The sequence below is a fragment of the Hypanus sabinus genome, chromosome 8 (assembly GCF_030144855.1).
Source record: "Hypanus sabinus isolate sHypSab1 chromosome 8, sHypSab1.hap1, whole genome shotgun sequence".
Lineage (NCBI taxonomy): Eukaryota > Metazoa > Chordata > Chondrichthyes > Myliobatiformes > Dasyatidae > Hypanus > Hypanus sabinus.
Genome location: NC_082713.1, coordinates 136,539,396 through 136,558,038, shown reverse-complemented (window position 1 = coordinate 136,558,038; position 18,643 = coordinate 136,539,396). Strand labels below are relative to the sequence as shown.

General features: G+C 43.2%; 1 protein-coding gene across 4 annotated transcripts in view; it reads left to right on the top strand.

Moving 5' to 3' along the window:
* ptprz1a (protein tyrosine phosphatase receptor type Z1a) overlaps positions 1 to 18,643 on the top strand; it is a 258,925-nt gene that overhangs the window by 190,380 nt on the left and 49,902 nt on the right. For 3 of the 4 annotated variants that reach the window (XM_059977946.1, XM_059977944.1, XM_059977947.1), the window contains exons 14-16: positions 1,326 to 1,417; positions 11,572 to 11,657; positions 16,455 to 16,475. In XM_059977946.1, coding sequence (XP_059833929.1) covers positions 1,326 to 1,417; positions 11,572 to 11,657; positions 16,455 to 16,475 — 199 coding nt within the window. The remainder of the gene's footprint in view (positions 1 to 1,325; positions 1,418 to 11,571; positions 11,658 to 16,454; positions 16,476 to 18,643) is intronic. The other variant, XM_059977945.1, reaches the window with a different exon arrangement.

Below are 18,643 nucleotides of genomic sequence, written 5' to 3'. Positions count from 1 at the left end.
GAATTGAAACACCCGCTATCATGTCAGGTCAGATAAGATCTATGGACGGAGGAACAGCATTTTCTCTTCCCAAAGATGTTGTCTGGCCTGCTGAATGGAAGCGCATTATCCTTGACCTGAAAGAGTGCCTAGGAAGAAGAGAAGGCTCTCTCAGTCAGTTGTACTTTGTTGCTTTCAAAATGCCTATTTACATGATTGATCAATCCCATTTTCCTGTGGATGACTCTTCAGTGGCATAATGGTGGCGACTTTGTAGATGGGGATAGATTTTGTTAAGTTAATAAAATTTTCAATGTGTATCAGAAGATTGTGTTAATCCTCAAAGAGTGATTGAAATGTAATAGATAAAAGCAGAGATATTTATTTATGACATTGAATTACTTTATAAGTCAAGTATGTATGTTGTTTATCTTTTGGTTAGAAGTTGAATTTGATAAAACAACTTCCTCTCACCTTTTATATTCATTGGGGATCATGCTCCCTACACCTGTGCTCTTGACAGTAAATATTTTTTCGCTCTGTCTAAACTCCCTTGATGCAGATACACCAGCTGTCATTGGTGACTGATTTTGAATCTCACGTTCATCCTGTGAGAACGGGCTGTGTGCAGCATTTGTTGGGTCATATCTAAGGTGCCTTTCATCTGCATTCACTTGACAAAATACTTGTGAGAACAGAGCCATCTGCCAGAAGCAGCGGGTTGTTCTTTAATTGGCTTTGAGTCCCATGTTACCATTATGCTTTATCCCCTTTTTTTATAAACTTAGCAATGGCCACTCCTGTTTTAGACTCAAAGTTCCTCACTTCTATGGGTTTCACTGATTTGTTAAAGGACGGAGTTGTTGTTTACTTTGTGGTCTTTTAAAATAATTGGAAGGGTTACCTGTGAGGAGGAATTCTCTCAAATCCATTCGAAAAGAGCAATTTGTGGACAGAACTGGGGTAATATACTGTGTCATCCTGGGACAGTTAGTTCCCAATGATCTGATGGTGACATCCAATCCCTGCTCTCGGTTATACATCAGACAGGGGTAAATAGAATTCTGCACACACTGTCTACGAAATGAGAAATGGGCAGTCCTGAAAAAATATTTTCTCTGTTGCTTAAGAACTTCCTGTTAAATTCCCTGAAATAAACTCTTGGTGCTATTTTGCCTCTTGTCCTAGATAATACATGCAGATTACAAGTGAATCATTTTGTTGAGTGTTGAAAATAATTTAGAAAGAGTGGTCTTTTCTGAATGTTACATTTAAGTGCATCATGAAGGGGACAGATTCTATGAGTGTTCAAGGGACTCCTAACTCTGTTTGTTTCTTCGCGGCAGGAAATGCTTTCAGACTGCTCACTTTTACTTGGAGGACAATGCATCACCCAGAGTGGTTTCTACTTCACCATCAGTGGCCCTTCCTATTTCAGGTAGATAGAGTGATTGAAGCAGATAAGAACCTATTAACAAGAGAATAAAGCATGTCAAAAATATAAAACTATTTAAAAAAATCTACCTACTGCTAAATATTTCCACGTGATCATTCATGTTTTGTGCCTTGTTGTACTTTCATCCTGTCTCACAGAACAACAATTTCATGTTGATTCATCCATTCTCTCACGGACCTAAAAAAAAGAATTTCATTGGTTATTGAAGGAAAATTAAACTTCAGAATGCCATAACTGTTTTCAGTGGTTGGGATATATTTCAGACATCGCAATCATCAAAATAAGTCATTACAGCATATTAAATGTTTTGTTTGTTTATAAGGGAAATAATCTTTTTTTCCTGTTCCCTTCAGAAAAATGTTTGGAGGTTAGATAAAATGAAACACTTTTAGAACACTTCATAACTCTCTGCATTTTGTGACTGATCGTTCAATGATAATAGCTTCTCTTTTTTCCCAGTTTTCGGAAAAATAAAGATGACTTTGCTTGATTTTGAAATCTTGTGTTATTTCAGAAAACCTAGAGGTACTTGGTGATATAATCACTAATTGTAGTCACTGCCTAGTACATTATGAGAAATCCAACAGGCATTTTGAATATATCAAAGAACCACAGTCTACCTTGTGATGATCCCTAGAAAACTTGTTTCATAGAGATGTCGGTAAAAGCAAGAATATTCTCCGGGTCAGAATAGGATCCCCCCTGCTCTTTTCAGTATAAGGTGAGAGCTCCCGTTTTCCTCACTCATGCAATGTAATAAATGATAGCTAATCCTGCAGAACCAAGAGCAAAAATGGAAGGAACCTCTTGGGAGAACAAAAAAAATCAAGATTAGTTATAATTTCACAAAGCTCATTTAAATAATTTTTTTCGCATTAGCACTTCAATGCAAGCTTTCTTAGCCTCCAATAAATAATTGCAAACGCTCTGTATTCTTCCCATGGCTGCAAAATTTCAAACATTACATGAAGTGCTAATCAATTACCGTGATGTGTTGCTGTTTAATCTCCCTGTGGCAACCTTTTCCTTATGTTAATAGTACCTTAATAGCTTTTCGGTAACATGGTTTCTAATAAGTATTCAACCTGTTGGTTTCATAAATCGATTTCAGCCATAATAAAGTGGATTCCAGTTAATTGGGCCATTGGTTAATTGGGGCCACTGCTTGTTTGGGACAACTCTTAAAAGAAAAATCTAAGAAATAAAATAGCCAGGATTCTCTTCGTTTATTTGGGACACTATGCTGCTTAATTGGGACAAGAGACTGTTGCTGAACAATTTCTAACAAGCATCAGTCGAGTGCACTTGTGTGGCCATTAGACACTGTACTGTGCTTAGAGCAAACAGTTTGTAAATAGCATCAGCTGCATGTGTTTTACTTCAAAAATTATCACTGAGAATTGGCGAAAAATAAGTAGCATGTCAATTTAGAATTGTTTTGTTCGCTGTGGTTTCAAGCATTCTGGCCAGAAACGGCCAGGAGTGAAAATGAAATCATTTCACTCCTTCAGCAAGTTAGGGACTATGAAGAATTTGAAGGTATCATTAATCATCTTGAATATTACAATGAAATTAAAATTCGGAGAATAAATCATTGATAGCATTGAATGAAAGCAGCTCATTATCTGCACCAGGTGTCTGCATGAGCTTGTTCATTTATATTAAATCAAAAAAACACAGCCATGTACGTACGCTGGATAGATTCCTCTCTCAGAAACCATTAGGAACTAATGCCACCATTTCATTGTACTGCAGTGTTCTAATTTATTCTGTATTTCATTCATATACATAATTTGTTACTCAGTTAAATGGTAATTTATCTTTTTTATGCCTTTTTAACTAGTGCTATGAAACTTTGGCTAACTGGGGTAGCCATTTAACTGGGCCAAAATGTACTGGTCCCAATTAACCAGAATCCACTATACTAAAAAAAGACATTGTAATGTTAAAACGTATTTATCTTTCAAGATATGTAGTGTGAAACAACAGAGGATTGCAAGCACAATTTTCCCCAGCAGTAGACTTAGTGGAATTTTCCCATCAGTCCACAGCACAGCAGTTTGCAGTGTTGCTCATCACCTGCACTCACTGTGTTCCTGAAGGTGATCTTCTCTAGACACAAACTTTATGCTAATACTGCCTTGGGTTTGCTGATCAGGCAACATTCTTCAGTAGTTAAAGCAGTGGATCAGCAGCCCAGGATGTTCATATTTCATTTTACCACTTAGTGAAACTGAATTCTGCTTTGATAACAAGATTTGGGTAACCATTGACCAGAAATTTAATTGGAACCTGCACCTAAATTACATTGCTTCAAGAAGACACAGCTACAGTAAAGTCTTGTCAGCATCTGCAAGACTCAAGTCAGATTTATGACAGAACCTTTCAGACTGCACTTTATTTGTCATCGTACTTTCTCCAACTAAAGTCCTATACTCTGCATTCTGTTTTCCTTTTACTGGCTTCATATAATTATGCATGGCATCATCTGTCTGCATAGCAAATTAAACAAGTTTTTTCTGTATCTTTGTACATGTTACAATAATAACCTAATATCAATACCAGTTGATAAACTAGCCCCTTACAATATCACTTACAAATTTCACTGACATTAGAACAAAGCAGTTTGCTTGATATCTAATCCATTACCTTAAACATTCGCCTTCTCCAACATCAGCACATCTTGGCTGCAACATGTATCGTCTCCAAAAAAAAAACACTGATGGAATTGGCCAATGTTTTTTTTTTCAACAGTACCCCAAACTTTGTAATGCCTAGAAGGGCAAAGGCTGCAGGTACAGGGAAACACATCAAATGCAAGTTCCCCTCCAAGTCATAAGTTGGGAAATATTTTACAAATCCTCTCCTGTTGATGGATCAAAATTTAACTGCTTTCTGGGAGTACCCCAAACACAGAAGTTTGGAAAGGTCAAAGAAGGAAAAGCTTCATTTATATCTCAGGGACAATAAAGTACTGACCCTTCTCCAATCACCCCAACTAATATCCAAAGAAAGAAAAATGTGCTCTTGTAGCGGTGTGCTACACGCAGCGCTAAAATTACGACACGGAGTCGGTAACTGCAGTCGAAGGAAAAAACTTTATTCGAAAACTTCAGCCTCACTTTTAAGCCTCTGTCAACCGGCCCCCCATGGCGAAGAGGCTCCAAAGCTCTGTGCTCGCAAACCCCCGTAGGCTATCTAATTGTGAGTCGGTTCGCATACGCTAGGAAATGAGCCGCCACATAACCCCCCCCCAGAACCGGCGATACACCCCCCAATGTCCACAGCCTGGGCCAGAACCTGCTTGGGAGGTCGGCCTCTGCGCCGAGGCGCCGGAAACTCGGCCGGTTGCGCCAGGTCCACATGGGCCGGCTTGAGGCGGTCCACCGTGAAAACCTCCTCCTTCCCCCCAACGTCCAGCACGAACGTGGACCCGTTGTTCCGGAGCACCGTAAACGGCCCCTCGTATGGCCGCTGCAGCGGTGGCCGATGCCCGCCCCTTCGTACAAACACAAACTTACAGTTCCGTAGGTCTTTGGGTACGCAGGTCGGGTGCCGCCCATGCTGTGAAGTGGGTATGGGGGCCAGGTTACCGAGTTTCTCGCGAAGTCTGCCCAGGACTGCAGCGGGTTCTTCCTCTTGCCCCCTCGGGGCTGGTAGGAACTCCCCGGGGACGGCCAGGGGCGCGCCGTATACCAACTCGGCCGACGAGGCGTGCAGGTCGTCCTTGGGCGCTGTGCGGATGCCGAGAAGGACCCAGGGAAGCTCGTCCGCCCAGTTGGCTCCTCGCAGGCGGGCCATGAGGGCCGACTTCAGGTGACGGTGGAAACGCTCCACTAGCCCGTTCGACTGTGGGTGGTAGGCAGTGGTGTGGTGCAGCTGAGTCCCCAAAAGGCTGGCCATAGCTGACCACAGGCTGGAGGTGAACTGGGCGCCTCTGTCGGAGGTAATGTGGGCTGGTACACCAAAGCGGGATATCCAGGTGGCGATCAGGGCTCGGGCGCAAGATTCGGAGGTGGTGTCGGTGAGCGGGACCGCCTCTGGCCATCTTGTGAACCGGTCCACGATAGTCAGGAGGTAACGCGCTCCGCGCGACACTGGCAGGGGGCCCACGATATCCACATGAATGTGGTCGAAACGCCGGTGGGCGGGATGGAACTGCTGCGGTGGGGCTTTGGTGTGCCGCTGAACCTTGGCCGTCTGGCAGTGCATGCACGTTCTGGCCCATTCACTGACCTGTTTACGGAGTCCGTGCCAAACGAACCTGCTGGAAACCATCCGGACAGTTGTCCGGATGGAGGGATGCGCCAAGTTATGAATGGAGTCGAAAACACGTCGCCGCCAGGCTGTGGGGACGACCGGACGGGGCCGGCCGGTGGCGACGTCACAGAGTAGGGTCCTCTCACCTGGGCCCACGGGGAGGTCCTGGAGCTGCAAACCAGAGACTGCAGTCCTGTAACTCGGAATCTCCTCATCTACCTGCTGTGCCTCTGCCAGTGCCTCAAAGTCTACCCCTTGGGAAAGGGCATGAACGGTAGGGCGAGAGAGCGCATCCGCCACGACATTGTCCTTACCCGAGACGTGCCGGACATCCGTTGTGTATTCAGAGATGTAGGACAGGTGGCGTTGCTGGCGGGATGACCAGGGGTCGGATGCTTTCGTAAACGCAAAGGTAAGCGGTTTGTGGTCCGTGAACGCGGTGAAGGGCCGACCTTCTAGGAAGTACCTGAAATGCCGGATTGCCAGGTAGAGCGCCAACAGTTCCCGGTCAAAAGCACTGTACTTGAGCTCGGGTGGCCGCAGGTGTTTGCTGAAAAACGCCAGGGGTTGCCAGCGACCTGCGATGAGCTGCTCCAGCACCCCACCGACTGCCGTGTTTGATGCGTCCACTGTGAGGGCGGTAGGGGTGTCCATTCTGGGATGTACTAGCATTGCGGCGTCAGCCAAAGCTTCCTTCGTTTGAACGAAAGCGGCGGCGGACTCCTCGTCCCAGGTAATGTCCTTGCTCGGACCCGACATCAGGGCGAACAGGGGGCGCATGATCCGGGCAGCTGAAGGGAGGAAGCGGCGGTAGAAATTGACCATACCTACGAATTCCTGAAGGCCTTTGATCGTGGTGGGTCGGGGGAAGTGGCGGACCGCATCTACCTTAGCGGGCAGAGGGGTTGCCCCGTCTTTAGTAATCCTGTGGCCCAGGAAGTCAATGGTATCAAGTCCGAACTGGCATTTGGCAGGGTTGATTGTAAGACCGTACTCACTCAGTCGGGCGCAGAGTTGACGGAGGTGGGACAGATGCTCCTGACGACTGCCGCTGGCTATGAGGATGTCATCCAAATAGATGAACGCGAAGTCCAGGTCCCGTCCCACCGCGTCCATTAACCGCTGGAACGTCTGTGCGGCATTCTTCAGGCCGAACGGCATGCGGAGGAACTCGAAGAGGCCAAACGGGGTGATGAGAGCCGTTTTGGGGACGTCGTCAGGATGCATCGGGATTTGATGGTACCCTCGGACAAGGTCGACCTTGGAGAAGATCCGGGCGCCGTGCAGGTTTGCTGCAAAGTCCTGAATGTGCGGCACAGGGTAGCGGTCCGGTGTGGTAGCCTCGTTCAGCCTGCGGTAGTCGCCGCATGGTCTCCAGCCCCCCGTCGCTTTGGGCACCATGTGCAGGGGGGAAGCCCAGGGGCTGTCGGACCGCCGGATGATCCCCAATTCCTCCATTCTCTGGAACTCCTCCTTCGCCAGTCGGAGCCGCCGAGCACGGGCATGGAGGGGTGGTCCCTGTGTCGGGATGTGGTGCTGTACGCCGTGCCTGGGCATGGCTGCTGTGAACTGCGGTGCCAGAACCGATGGGAACTCCGCCAGGACCCTGGTGAAGTCGTTGTCGGACAGCGTGATGGAGCCGAGGTGAGGGGCTGGCAACTGGGCCGCGCCCAGGGAGAACGTCTGAAAGGTCTCGGCGTGTACCAGTCTCTTCCTGGGCAGGTCAACCAGCAGGCTGTGAGCTCGCAAAAAATCCGCACCCAGAAGCGGTTGGGCTACGGCGGCCAGTGTGAAGTCCCACGTGAACTGGCTGGGGCCGAACAGTAGCTGCACCTGACGGGTGCCATAGGTCCTTACTGTGCTGCCATTCACGGCCCTCAGGGGGGGACCCGGTGCCCTGCTGCGGGTGTCGTAACTCGTCGGAGGTAAAACGCTGATCTCAGCCCCAGTATCGACCAAAAACCGGCGTCCCGACCTTCTATCTCACACATACAGGAGGCTATCCCGATGGCCAGCCGCCGTAGCCATCAGCGGCGGCTGGCCCTGGCGTTTCCCGGGAACTTGCAGGGCGGGCGGCAACGGCAGGCTTCTGCGCCCCACCGCTGGTGGTAGAAGCACCAGTGTTCATTGGGCCGGGGGTTAGTGGGCTCTGCGGCCGGGCCAGGACTGGTTTGCTGCCGGGAGCGTGGCTGGGAGATCTGTGCGATGGACGCCCCGCTCACCTTTTTGGCGTTCCACAGCAAGTCCGCCCGGGCTGCCACCTTCCGGGGGTCACTGAAATCCGCGGCGGACAGCAGCAGGCGTATGTCCTCGGGCAGCTGTTCCAGGAATGCCTGCTCAAACATGAGGCCTGTGTGTCCCTCGGCCAGAGACAACATCTCATTCATTAAAGCCGATGGAGGTCTGTCGCCCAAGCCATCCAGGTGCAGTAAACGGGCAGCCCGCTCGCGCCGTGAGAGTCCGAAAGTCCTGAGGAGCAGGGCTTTGAATTCCGTGTACTTGCCGTCTGCCGGGGGCGACTGTACGAACTCCGCGACCTGGGCAGCTGTGTCCTGGTCGAGGGAGCCCACTACGTAGTAGTAGCGGGTGTCTTCTGAGGTGATCCGGCGAACGTGGAATTGGGCTTCGGCTTGCTGGAACCATAGGTCCGGGCGCTGTGTCCAGAAACCCGGCAGTTTCAACGAAACCGCATGAACAGAGGCGGCGTCGGTCATTTCTGGTCCAAAAATCGTTTGGACCGTCGGGGTCACCAATTGTAGAGGTGTGCTACACGCAGCGCTAAAATTACGACACGGAGTCGGTAACTGTAGTCGAAGGAAAAAACTTTATTCGAAAACTTCAGCCTCACTTTTAAGCCTCTGTCAACCGGCCCCCCATGGCGAAGAGGCTCCAAAGCTCTGTGCTCGCAAACCCCCGTAGGCTATCTAATTGTGAGTCGGTTCGCATACGCTAGGAAATGAGCCGCCACACTCTTCCAGTATAGAGTATCTTCATTAGGTTGCCCTACATTGTTACATGTTTGAAAATCAAAACACTGTTAAGATGCTGAAAATCTGAAAAAAAAAGAAGCCTTCTGAAACATTTACTGTTTGGCCTTCTGATTACTTCTGGCATTTTCAGTTGTTACATCCTTGCCTACTTTAATTGTTTAACTAAAGGAATGTTTCTGTCACCATCCATACTTGGCATGGCAGTGGGCTAATCAGAACATCAGAGATATTAGAATTCAACTTGTCATCCTGATTCAGGTGGGGACTGGCTGAAAGTCCATTTCAGAGATCTGAGTGGACTCTGAGCTCAGAGACAGAGGTTTCAATGGGAAGTGAGAATCAAGCCCTCAATTAAGCTCTCTTGATACCCTGTTCAACACTTATTCTTCTCTTAAACACAGACTGGTCATTTATCTTGTTAATCTTGCTGTGTGTAAATAAATAGCGAAGTTTACATATGCTAAAGCCAATATAGAAACATAGAAAATAGGTGCAGGAGTAGCCCATTCGGCCCTTCGAGCCTGCACTGCCATTCAGTATGATCATGGCTGATCATCCAACTCAGAACCCTGTACCTGCTTTCTCTCCATACCCCCTGATCCCTTTAGCCACAAGGGCCATATCTAACTTCCTCTTAAATATAGCCAATGAACCGGCCTCAACTGTTTCCTGTGGCAGAGAATTCCACAGATTCACCACTCTCTGTGTGAAGAACTTTTTCCTCATATCATGCTTAAAAAGATTTAATTACATAAAAAAATTACATTAAGGCCTGTGCTTTCTTTTTGTTCATAACTAGTATGAATCAATTATTTTAAAAATGTGTCATGCTTGTCAAATTAAAATATAATACATTAGAGTACGAATAAGTCATCCTGTCCTTCTATCCTGCCATTCAATAAAATCATACCTAATCAGATATACTTCACAGGGTGATTCCTACAGTACCTTTCAGTGTCCTAAGCTCTACCTATCTTAACCTCGAATAGACTAAATGACTACCAATCTACAGACCTCGAGGGCAGGGAAGAAACTCCCTTCCTTTCCTTCATAAATGTACAGTACGTACTTTTATTGACAACCTCTTTTATATTCCATTTTCATCAAAATAAGGCCAACATTGCACTTGCTGCATCTGCTTACTAAGTCTGTGCTTCAAGTGAAAGGACACATGGCTCCCTTGGTGTTCAATGTTCTGTTTTGTCTCCTGCTGAACAATACTCTTTTTCTCTACCCTATTACCCAATATTATCCTCCAACTTCCAAAATAAACTTGCTTGCTTAACCTATCTGTATCTATTTGCAGATGCTTTGTATTCTCCGTATAATTATTTTTTTCAAGATATTTTTGTATTATCAGCAAGTTTAGCTACAATATAGTTTGTCCCTTTGTCTCAGTCACTAATGTAGATTGTGAAAAACTGAGGTGCAGTACACATCCACATGCCTATAAATATAAACTTGTCGTGTCTTGTTGGCCCATCTTCTATCCATACTGATAGTCTTTCCAGTGGAGCCATTTTAAAACAAATTACATGACGTCCACTGGTATATCTTCAAAGTACTGCAATTAGTTTACCAAATATAATTTCTCTGTAAATAAAACTGCACTTGCTATGCAGACTGATCTTCAGAATGATTTTCTGATTCTATTTTATCAATAACAGACTCCAGCCACAATACTTGCATCCACTTCTTTAAGACTTGGAGACTTGCCAGCATTCAATCCCATTAATTTGCCTTGTACCCTTTGAGTGATAATGATGATTCCCAAGTTCAACTTTTCCTTTTGCACTCATATTTTTTGCCATTTTTGGGATGTTTTTATTGACTTCTATAATGAAGAGGATGACAAATATTTGTATAGTCTGGCAATGCTGCATTTTTTTCCTTTTTTTCCCCTATTTTTTATTTTTTAATTCCTATTTGCATTCTCTCAGGGGATAATGATTTCCTTCACAACACACACAAAGTGCTGGAGGAACTTAGCAGGCCAGGCAGCATCTATGGAAAAGAGTCAACAGTTGATGTTTCAGGCTGAGATCTTTCATCAGGACTGTAAATAAAGATAGGAAGCCGATGTAAGAAGGTGGGGGGACAGGAAGAAAAAATACAAGGTGGTAGGCGACAATGAACTCGGGAGAGGGGTAGGAGTGAAGCAAAGAGGTGGGAAGTTAATTGGTGAATGAGATAAAGGACTGGAGAAAAGGGAATCTGACAGGAGAGGGTAGAAGACCATAGAAGAAAGGGAAGGGTGATTACCTTAACTTTTCTTCCACATTTATGAATATGTAGAAAACCTTACTGTTTTATTTTTCTTTTCTTATTTCTTACTATCTGATCATCTATTTTCTTTTTTTTGTAATTTTTTTGTCAATTTCTGGCCTAATGTTAGGGAGTATTCAGGAGTTATGTGAATTTAACAGATAATAATTCAAAACGAGCCAGACTTTAGTGTGGAATGTAAATTACAAGTAGTGAGTTGAAGTTAAAGCATTCCTTTGTGGGAGAACAGGCTGCCCATAGACTAAGAGATATGGTTTGCAAAATCGTGACCATGATAAATTCACATATGCATCAGCCAGCTGTGGGCCTGTGGACAACTTCATCTAGTGATAGCATTTCCATGCTATTTCTTATTTGTACCTAAGTTATATCTAGCTCTTGATCATCTGATTCAAGATTTATTTCTCTCTGCTCTACTGATTAACTACTTTAGTAATACAGTTAACCAACTTCTTTCCTGCTCACTTTTCTGAAATGTCAAAATCCTCAGAATATTCTATTCTGATCTTGGTCATCCTCAACTACATGCCAGTAATTAGTATCAGATCTGCCAGTGCTCATTTTTAACAAAAGCTAATAGAATAACTTTTCCCTCTGCAGATGAAATGGGGGCAATTTCAGTCAAGGATTTTCCAAAGCATGTGGCAGAACTTCATGCAAGTGATGGATTTTCTGAAGAATTTGAGGTACATCTAAATATATTTTGAATTAATCTTTTTTAAGCAATAAAAGAATAGCAAGTTCCAAAATAATAATTTGCAGTACGGGTTGTATAATTTGTAACTAAGAGTTAGTAGATGAGTAAAATTGATGAAAAAAATACAGGATGTGTTTTATACACCTGTTCTTTAAAGTGCCAGCATATTGATATTCATTGATTTAAAGCTGTATGAGCTTTGAGAGTTCTGCTACAAGCACCCTTTATTAGTGAGGTGTTAAGCATTGAAAGATGTTTAGCTTTAGAGTCACCTTTCACCCTCCACCCTCACACTACCCCAACAAATTCCAGGCCAATGGCCAAATGTCCCACACCCTCAGTAGGATAGATGACAATTTCACTATATCCACGCCAATTCTTGCACCATTATCCAAATGTTTCCAGCCTCCCAATCTTCCTCACCTCATTCAACCACCAACTGTCTCACAACTTCTCTCTCCCCTGCCCTTCCAATATAAAACTTTTTCTTCATCTCCTTCATTCCAATACTACATAATGCAATAAGACCATAAGGATTAGGTCTCTCTCTCTCTCTCTCTCTCTCTCTCTCTCTCTCTCCCCCCCCTCCCCCTCCCCCTCCCCCTCCCCCTCCCTCTCTTTCCCTCTCTTTCCCTGTCTCTCCCTCTCCCCTTCCTCTGAACCCTCTCCAATGACAGTACGTATTTTCTTAGTTAAAGGCCAAAAATTGCCCACATTACTCCGTGTGGTCTGACCAATGCTTTATAAAGCCTCAGCATTATGTCCTTGCTCTTATATTCTAGATCTTCTGAAATGAATGCCAAAATTGCATTTGCCCTCCTTACCATTGACTTAACCTGCAATTTAACCTTCAGGGAATCCTACATGAAGACTCCCAAGTCCCTTTGCAACTCTGATTTTTGAATTTTCTCTGTATTTAGAAAATAGTGTACACCTTTATTCCTTCTACCCAAGTGCATGACCAGACACTTCCCTATGCTAAATTGCATCTGTTATTTCTTCGCCCATTCTCCCATTAAGTCATTATGAAATCTCCCTGCTTCCTCAATGCTACCTGTGCCCCAGTTATTTTTGTATCATCGGCAAACTTGGCCACAAAGACATCAATTCCGTCAAGCAAGTCATTGATATATAACGTGAAAAGAAGTGGTCCCAACATCATCTCCAGTAGTACACCATTAGTTACCAGAAAAGGTCCCATTTATTCCCACTATTTGCCTCCTGCAGTCAGCCAACCTTCTGTCTGTGCTAGTTTCAGTTCTTCTTTATGTCTATGACTGATGAGTGGTCTATTATTCAACCAAATCCAAATTTTCTTCCCTTCCCACATTACTACTTCCACACTCATCCCCACTCCCCCCCGCAATACAACCGTATCTAACCATTGCTGCTCTTTTAATCTTTCTCCAGCTATCCAACAGTTGACTCTCTCCAAGTTCCTTTCTCTTCCTTGCCTTCCAGTATATCACCCCACCTTTTAATATTGAACTATCTTGGCTGGTCATGTAACCTTCCCCAGCTACTGACAGTCTCTTCCCTTCCCTCCTTTCAACCGCCCTCATGCCCTCTGATAGCCAAGTATTGCGGGTCTCTCAATCCTCTTCCCAGTATTGATAGTCCATTTTTCACCCTCCCTTCCTTGACCACCACACAGATCTGCATCAGTGAATATCTTAAATCCAGAAACTAAGCCAAACAGTATGTTCAAAGCCTCACACAGTTGAGCTTTGCAGTTTGCAGGGAACTAGGCATTCTAAGCACTTGTTCCTTAACCTAATTCTATCGATCTACTTCCTACTATAACTGCTTTATAGTTTGACTTCCAACACCTGCTAATTTGGAACCCCCTTGGAAAATTGCAGCCAAATATGCTTCACTAATGCTTTTAGTTCATGCTTAGTGAATAGACCAATTAAAACTGTTTGTGCCATCAATATGCATGTCTGAATGGAATTAAACCAGAAGGCCTTCAAATCCTTAGCTCCTGTCCTTTGTGCAAAACATCGCACAGTTATTCAGAAAATTTGTATGTGATCTGTTTTTTTCTTGTGTCTATAATTGATGTTTTGGCTATTATTAATTTTGCATGAATCCTGCCACTGCTATGGTATTTTTCTTTAAAAATTCAGAATTATGTTTTAACATATATGGTAAATCAAAATATGAAGCAACATGTATCTTTTGTTGCATGTTAAATGTGAGCTCAATTTGCAACCCTTGATGAATATTGTTGGGATCAGGTGAACGAACCGCACAGGAATGCTCAGATGGGAAACAGAGCTGAATGGAAGAAAGAAACAAACCAAACCAAATAAAAATAACTGTCTTCTTTCATGTGGCTTTCTTTCTCTGACCTGCATGGCACAACAATATCCTATTTTACTACACTCCCACCCCCCATCTCTCTCCCCCCTCTCTCTCTCCCTCCCCCCTCTCCCCTATCTCCCCCCCTCTCTCTCTCTCTCCCCCCCCCTCCAATTTTGTAATTTTTTTTCTTTTGCAAATCATGTGAGTAAAGAACATAGGGGTATGGGAGCAAAAAGATAGGAGCAAAGTGATAATTATCTTAACAACTTATGTTAGGAACTTAGAGAACATGAGCAGAGAAGGCCATTCAGCCCAATAAGTATGCTATGACCATGACTGACGTTCTATCTCAATCCGTATTCATGCTCTCTCCCCATACCTCTTCATGCCTTTTTGTGTCCTGGAAAGTATCTATTTCCTCCTTTAATGTTTTCAAGAATTTGAATTCTACTACCCTGTATGATACAAAATCCACAGGTTTATCATTTGCTGACTGAAAAAATTTCTCATTTCAGTTCTGAAATCTGACCCCAAATCCTCTTTTCCCTCTAGGAAAACATCTTCCTTGTATGATAAACCCTTTCAGCTTTTGAATGTTTTGATGAGGTCTTCTCTAATTCTCTGACATATTAGTGAATGCAGGCCCAATCTCTCTCATACAACAGTGCCCCCAGCCATAGGATCAATCCAGTTGCTTTCTCTCTCCATGGCAAGAATGTCAGCAAGGAGGAATAAATGGGTGACTTCCAGTCTTGAAGGCTGTTGCTGGTAGACTTCCTCAAGAATTGGGGATGAGATTTGGTTGTCTTCAGAGTGCATCCAAATTAATTATCCAGGTTTGCTAATGGTGTTAAGATAGGTAGTAAAGTTTGGAGAACATTCAGCTTCTGCGAAGGAAAATAAGTGGGTTATATGAATGGGAAAGAAGGAGGCCAATGGAGTATAATGTGAACTTATTCACTTTTTAAATAATGAGAAGTTGCAAATGTTGATGCAACATAAACTAAACAGAAAAGGTAATAAGAAAGTACAGTGAGTAAGAAGGAAGTAAAAGTTATATTGACCTTTATTTTTGCATAATAAAGAGTAAGTATATCTTCCTTAGAGTGTTCTGAAATTTAGTGGAACGTTAAGTAGCAGTTGATATCCATACCAAAAAATCAAATTGAAATGAGAGAAAGAAGATTCTACATAATTCCTAGGATGAAGGCACTTCAAAAAGGATTGAGTAAAGATAAATGATCTTGCTGCGATATTAATATTCTCAGAAGGCTCGACAGGGTATAAGCATTTTCCCCTTGGAATCATGGGCTGTAGTCTCAGATGAGGAGTCATCTGTTAAGAACTGTGGTGGTGAATCTTTGGGATTCTTTTCCCAGAGGAGGTATAGTTGAGTGTATCAAAGGTTGAGGTAGTTAAATATTTGGACTTGATATGAATGAATGACTACAGGAACCAGACAGGATATTGTGGTGAACTTTTGGTTAGCTGGGTTCTCACTGAATCCTAGAAGCTGGGTGTTCATCTGCTTCCCTTCTTAATGTGCTTAGAACAATCCACGTGAGCTCCTGAACACTTTGCAAAGTGCAGCAGAACTTACTCAAATAAATCTTTCCACCCACACTCTGAAACATTTAACAATCACCTGCAGGAGTGGAGCTCTGCTGTGTAAGCACGTGTTTACAGAGCTCTCTCATGTTGGAAAATACAGATTTGCAAGTTGGCAGTGACAGTAAGGTGCTACTGCCTGTGAATTAATTCAGCAGCTACTAATTTGAGCTTCACTACAACAGCTTTTATGATACATGGCAGTGCTTTGTGAGTCTATGTAAAAGCTGTTGCTACATCACTACAGCCTAGAATAATTTGCAAGTACTTTTATAGGATCTTGTGTGATTGAAAAATGTTCTCTGTGCTTTCTATAATAAACCTACTGACAACCTTATAATTCACTCACACATATTGAATTGCCATTTGAATGTGAGTATATTGAAAAATCTAGCTATCATAGATTTGCATAATAGTCTTTGTATTTGCCTGTATTTCCATTCATCTTACTGTCTTTGTCCGTACTGGTCAATTCAAAAGATTTTTCTACTTCCTCGCAAACCTCCCAATAAATAACCAATACTTGTTCCATTTTAATTTGATGTTAATTCATTTAAGCTAATTACCCAAATATTAATGCTTCACCAGATAAGCCACATGTCACTTTTGGAATAAAAGGTCAGATATGCTGCACTCGACACTTTAATTTTTTGTTCTCTTCATGAAAGAATTTACAGGATTTTAAAATATAATTTAAAAATTATCACAAAATTGTGATTAATGGTTATGAATTAAGCTCACAGAATTAAAAATGTGTTTTTGCATGAATTTTAAGTTCTCTTTATTGACATCATTGTGATACATCTGTGCTGTTCTCTGTCTGCTGTGGAGTTGATTGCTGTGCTTTTTTGCATTCCTTCCCTTTCATAAGAAACTCAAAGCATTTTATGAGGTAAGACATTTGTTTTGGATTTTGTTTGCACTGTAGAAGTAGCTTTGTAGAACAATTATTTGCCCGTGTTATTTCTTTGCATGCCAGTGCTTGCTCTCCATACAACCTCCTTATGATACAAGTAACACGATTTTTTCTGAAGATCAAATCTTAAATGCGGAACAGAATTAGCTCCTCTTCACGGTTTGCCCTCTACAGTTTATGGTGTAATAAAAATAAAGTAGCAATTATTCCACCAGATATTTTCTCTCAGAGTACGCTGCTCATAATTGAATCCTACAGGATTAATTTTTCCTTTGTAAATTAAAGGTCATTGGTAAAAATCTCCTGATTTTCCTTAATGCTTGCACCATATTGAGTTTTAAGCAGGTTGGCTGAACCTGTCTTTATTTACATTTGAATATATTTCACTGTGCAAACAGTCACATTACAGCCTGTAGTGTAAATACTGTAAGGAAATACAGAAGCATTCTTTTGTGTTGCTGGTAGTGTACACAAAGAAAGTGATTATAGTTCCTATTTTATTATTTCCTTTCATTTATGGAAAAGGCAATGCTGATAAGACTATTTATTGTTCCTATCTGCCCTTGAGGCTGTTTGTTACTAGAGACACATTTTCTGCTGTGATGGTCCTCGTACACAGCTTTGGATGGGGAATTCCAGGATTTAAACCCAGTTACAGCAAGTGAACAGAAATAAATTTCCAATTTGGAATGTGTGCAACTTGGAGAGGAAACTGCAAGTGAAGTTCTTTCCTTGCACCTGCTGCCCTTATCCTTCTTAACAGAAGAGATCACGGAGCTGGGAGGTGTCACCAGAGGAAACTAGGCAACTGGCTGCAGTGTATTTGTTGATAACCTGCACTACAGCCGAAGTTGTAAGGGGAATAAATGTTTGGAGTGGTGGATGAGGTATCAGGCACTGTTTTGTCCTCGATGTGCTTCTTGGCTATTGCTGGAGCTATACTCATCCAAGCAGTGGAGTGTATTCTATCATGATCCTGACTTGTGGCCTGTTAGAAAGGTTTTGGGTGTCAGGTAGTGAGTGAATCAGTTCAGAGCAAGTAATTTCATGCTGGGTCTTACAAACATAACTTGAATGAGGCTGGTCTATTTGAGTTTCTGTTCAGTGTTTATCCTCAGGAATTTGTCAATGACAATGCCACCCCACTCTCATTACTCGGTCCTTGTGGGGCATGATTGTTACCTGTCATCTATGAGGCCCAGGATGAATATTATCCAGAAAATTCAGGCGTAGACAGCTTCATTTTCAGAGAATTTGCACATGGAACTGAATGTCCCTGCTTCTATAATGAAAGGAATTGATAAAGATGATTGGGTCCAGGATTCTGCCCTGCGGAACAACTGCAGTGATACCCTGGAACTGAAATGATTAACCTTCAGCAGCCACAGCTACCTTCATACGACTCCACCCATTGAATATTTCTTCTTTTGTTGCTCCTGATTTTGGTTTAATCCAGGCTCCCTGAGTCACATCTGGTGAAATTTTGAAGTGCTTGCAAGGACAGTCACTTTCTCACCTCTTCTCTGACTATGATGAAGTCCGAAGCTGACTAGTGCTGACAAAAACCAAACTGATGAGAATATCATTGATTAGTGATTGACCTGTTGCTGATAATTTACATGACTTTTTAAAGATTGACCATAAGACCACAGGATATAGGAGCAAAATTAGTCCATTTCGCCCATCGGGTCTGCTCTAATATTTCATCACGGTTATCCGTTTCCCTCTCAACCCCAATCTCTTGCCTTCTCCCTTCCTGCCCTGGCTAATCAAGAACCTATCAATCTGCCTTAAATATACCCAATGACTTTGCCTCCTCAGCTGCCTGTGGCAACAAATTCCACAGATTCACCACTCTCTAGCTAAAGAAATTCCTTCTCATCTCTGTTAGCAGATTGAGACCATGCTGATTGGGTAGTTGTGGCACCAAATTGATTTGTCATACTTTTTATGTCTGAGAATACCTAGAAATACCTGTGTTGTAATAGTACCTGGGCAGAAAGTTGTTCAGATCCGGAGCATAGGCCAGGTCGCTGTCTAGTCTCATAAGTTTTGTCATACAACCATATAACAATTACAGCATGGAAACAGACCATCTCAGCCCTTCTAGTCCATGCCAAACGCTTACACTCACCTAGTCCCAC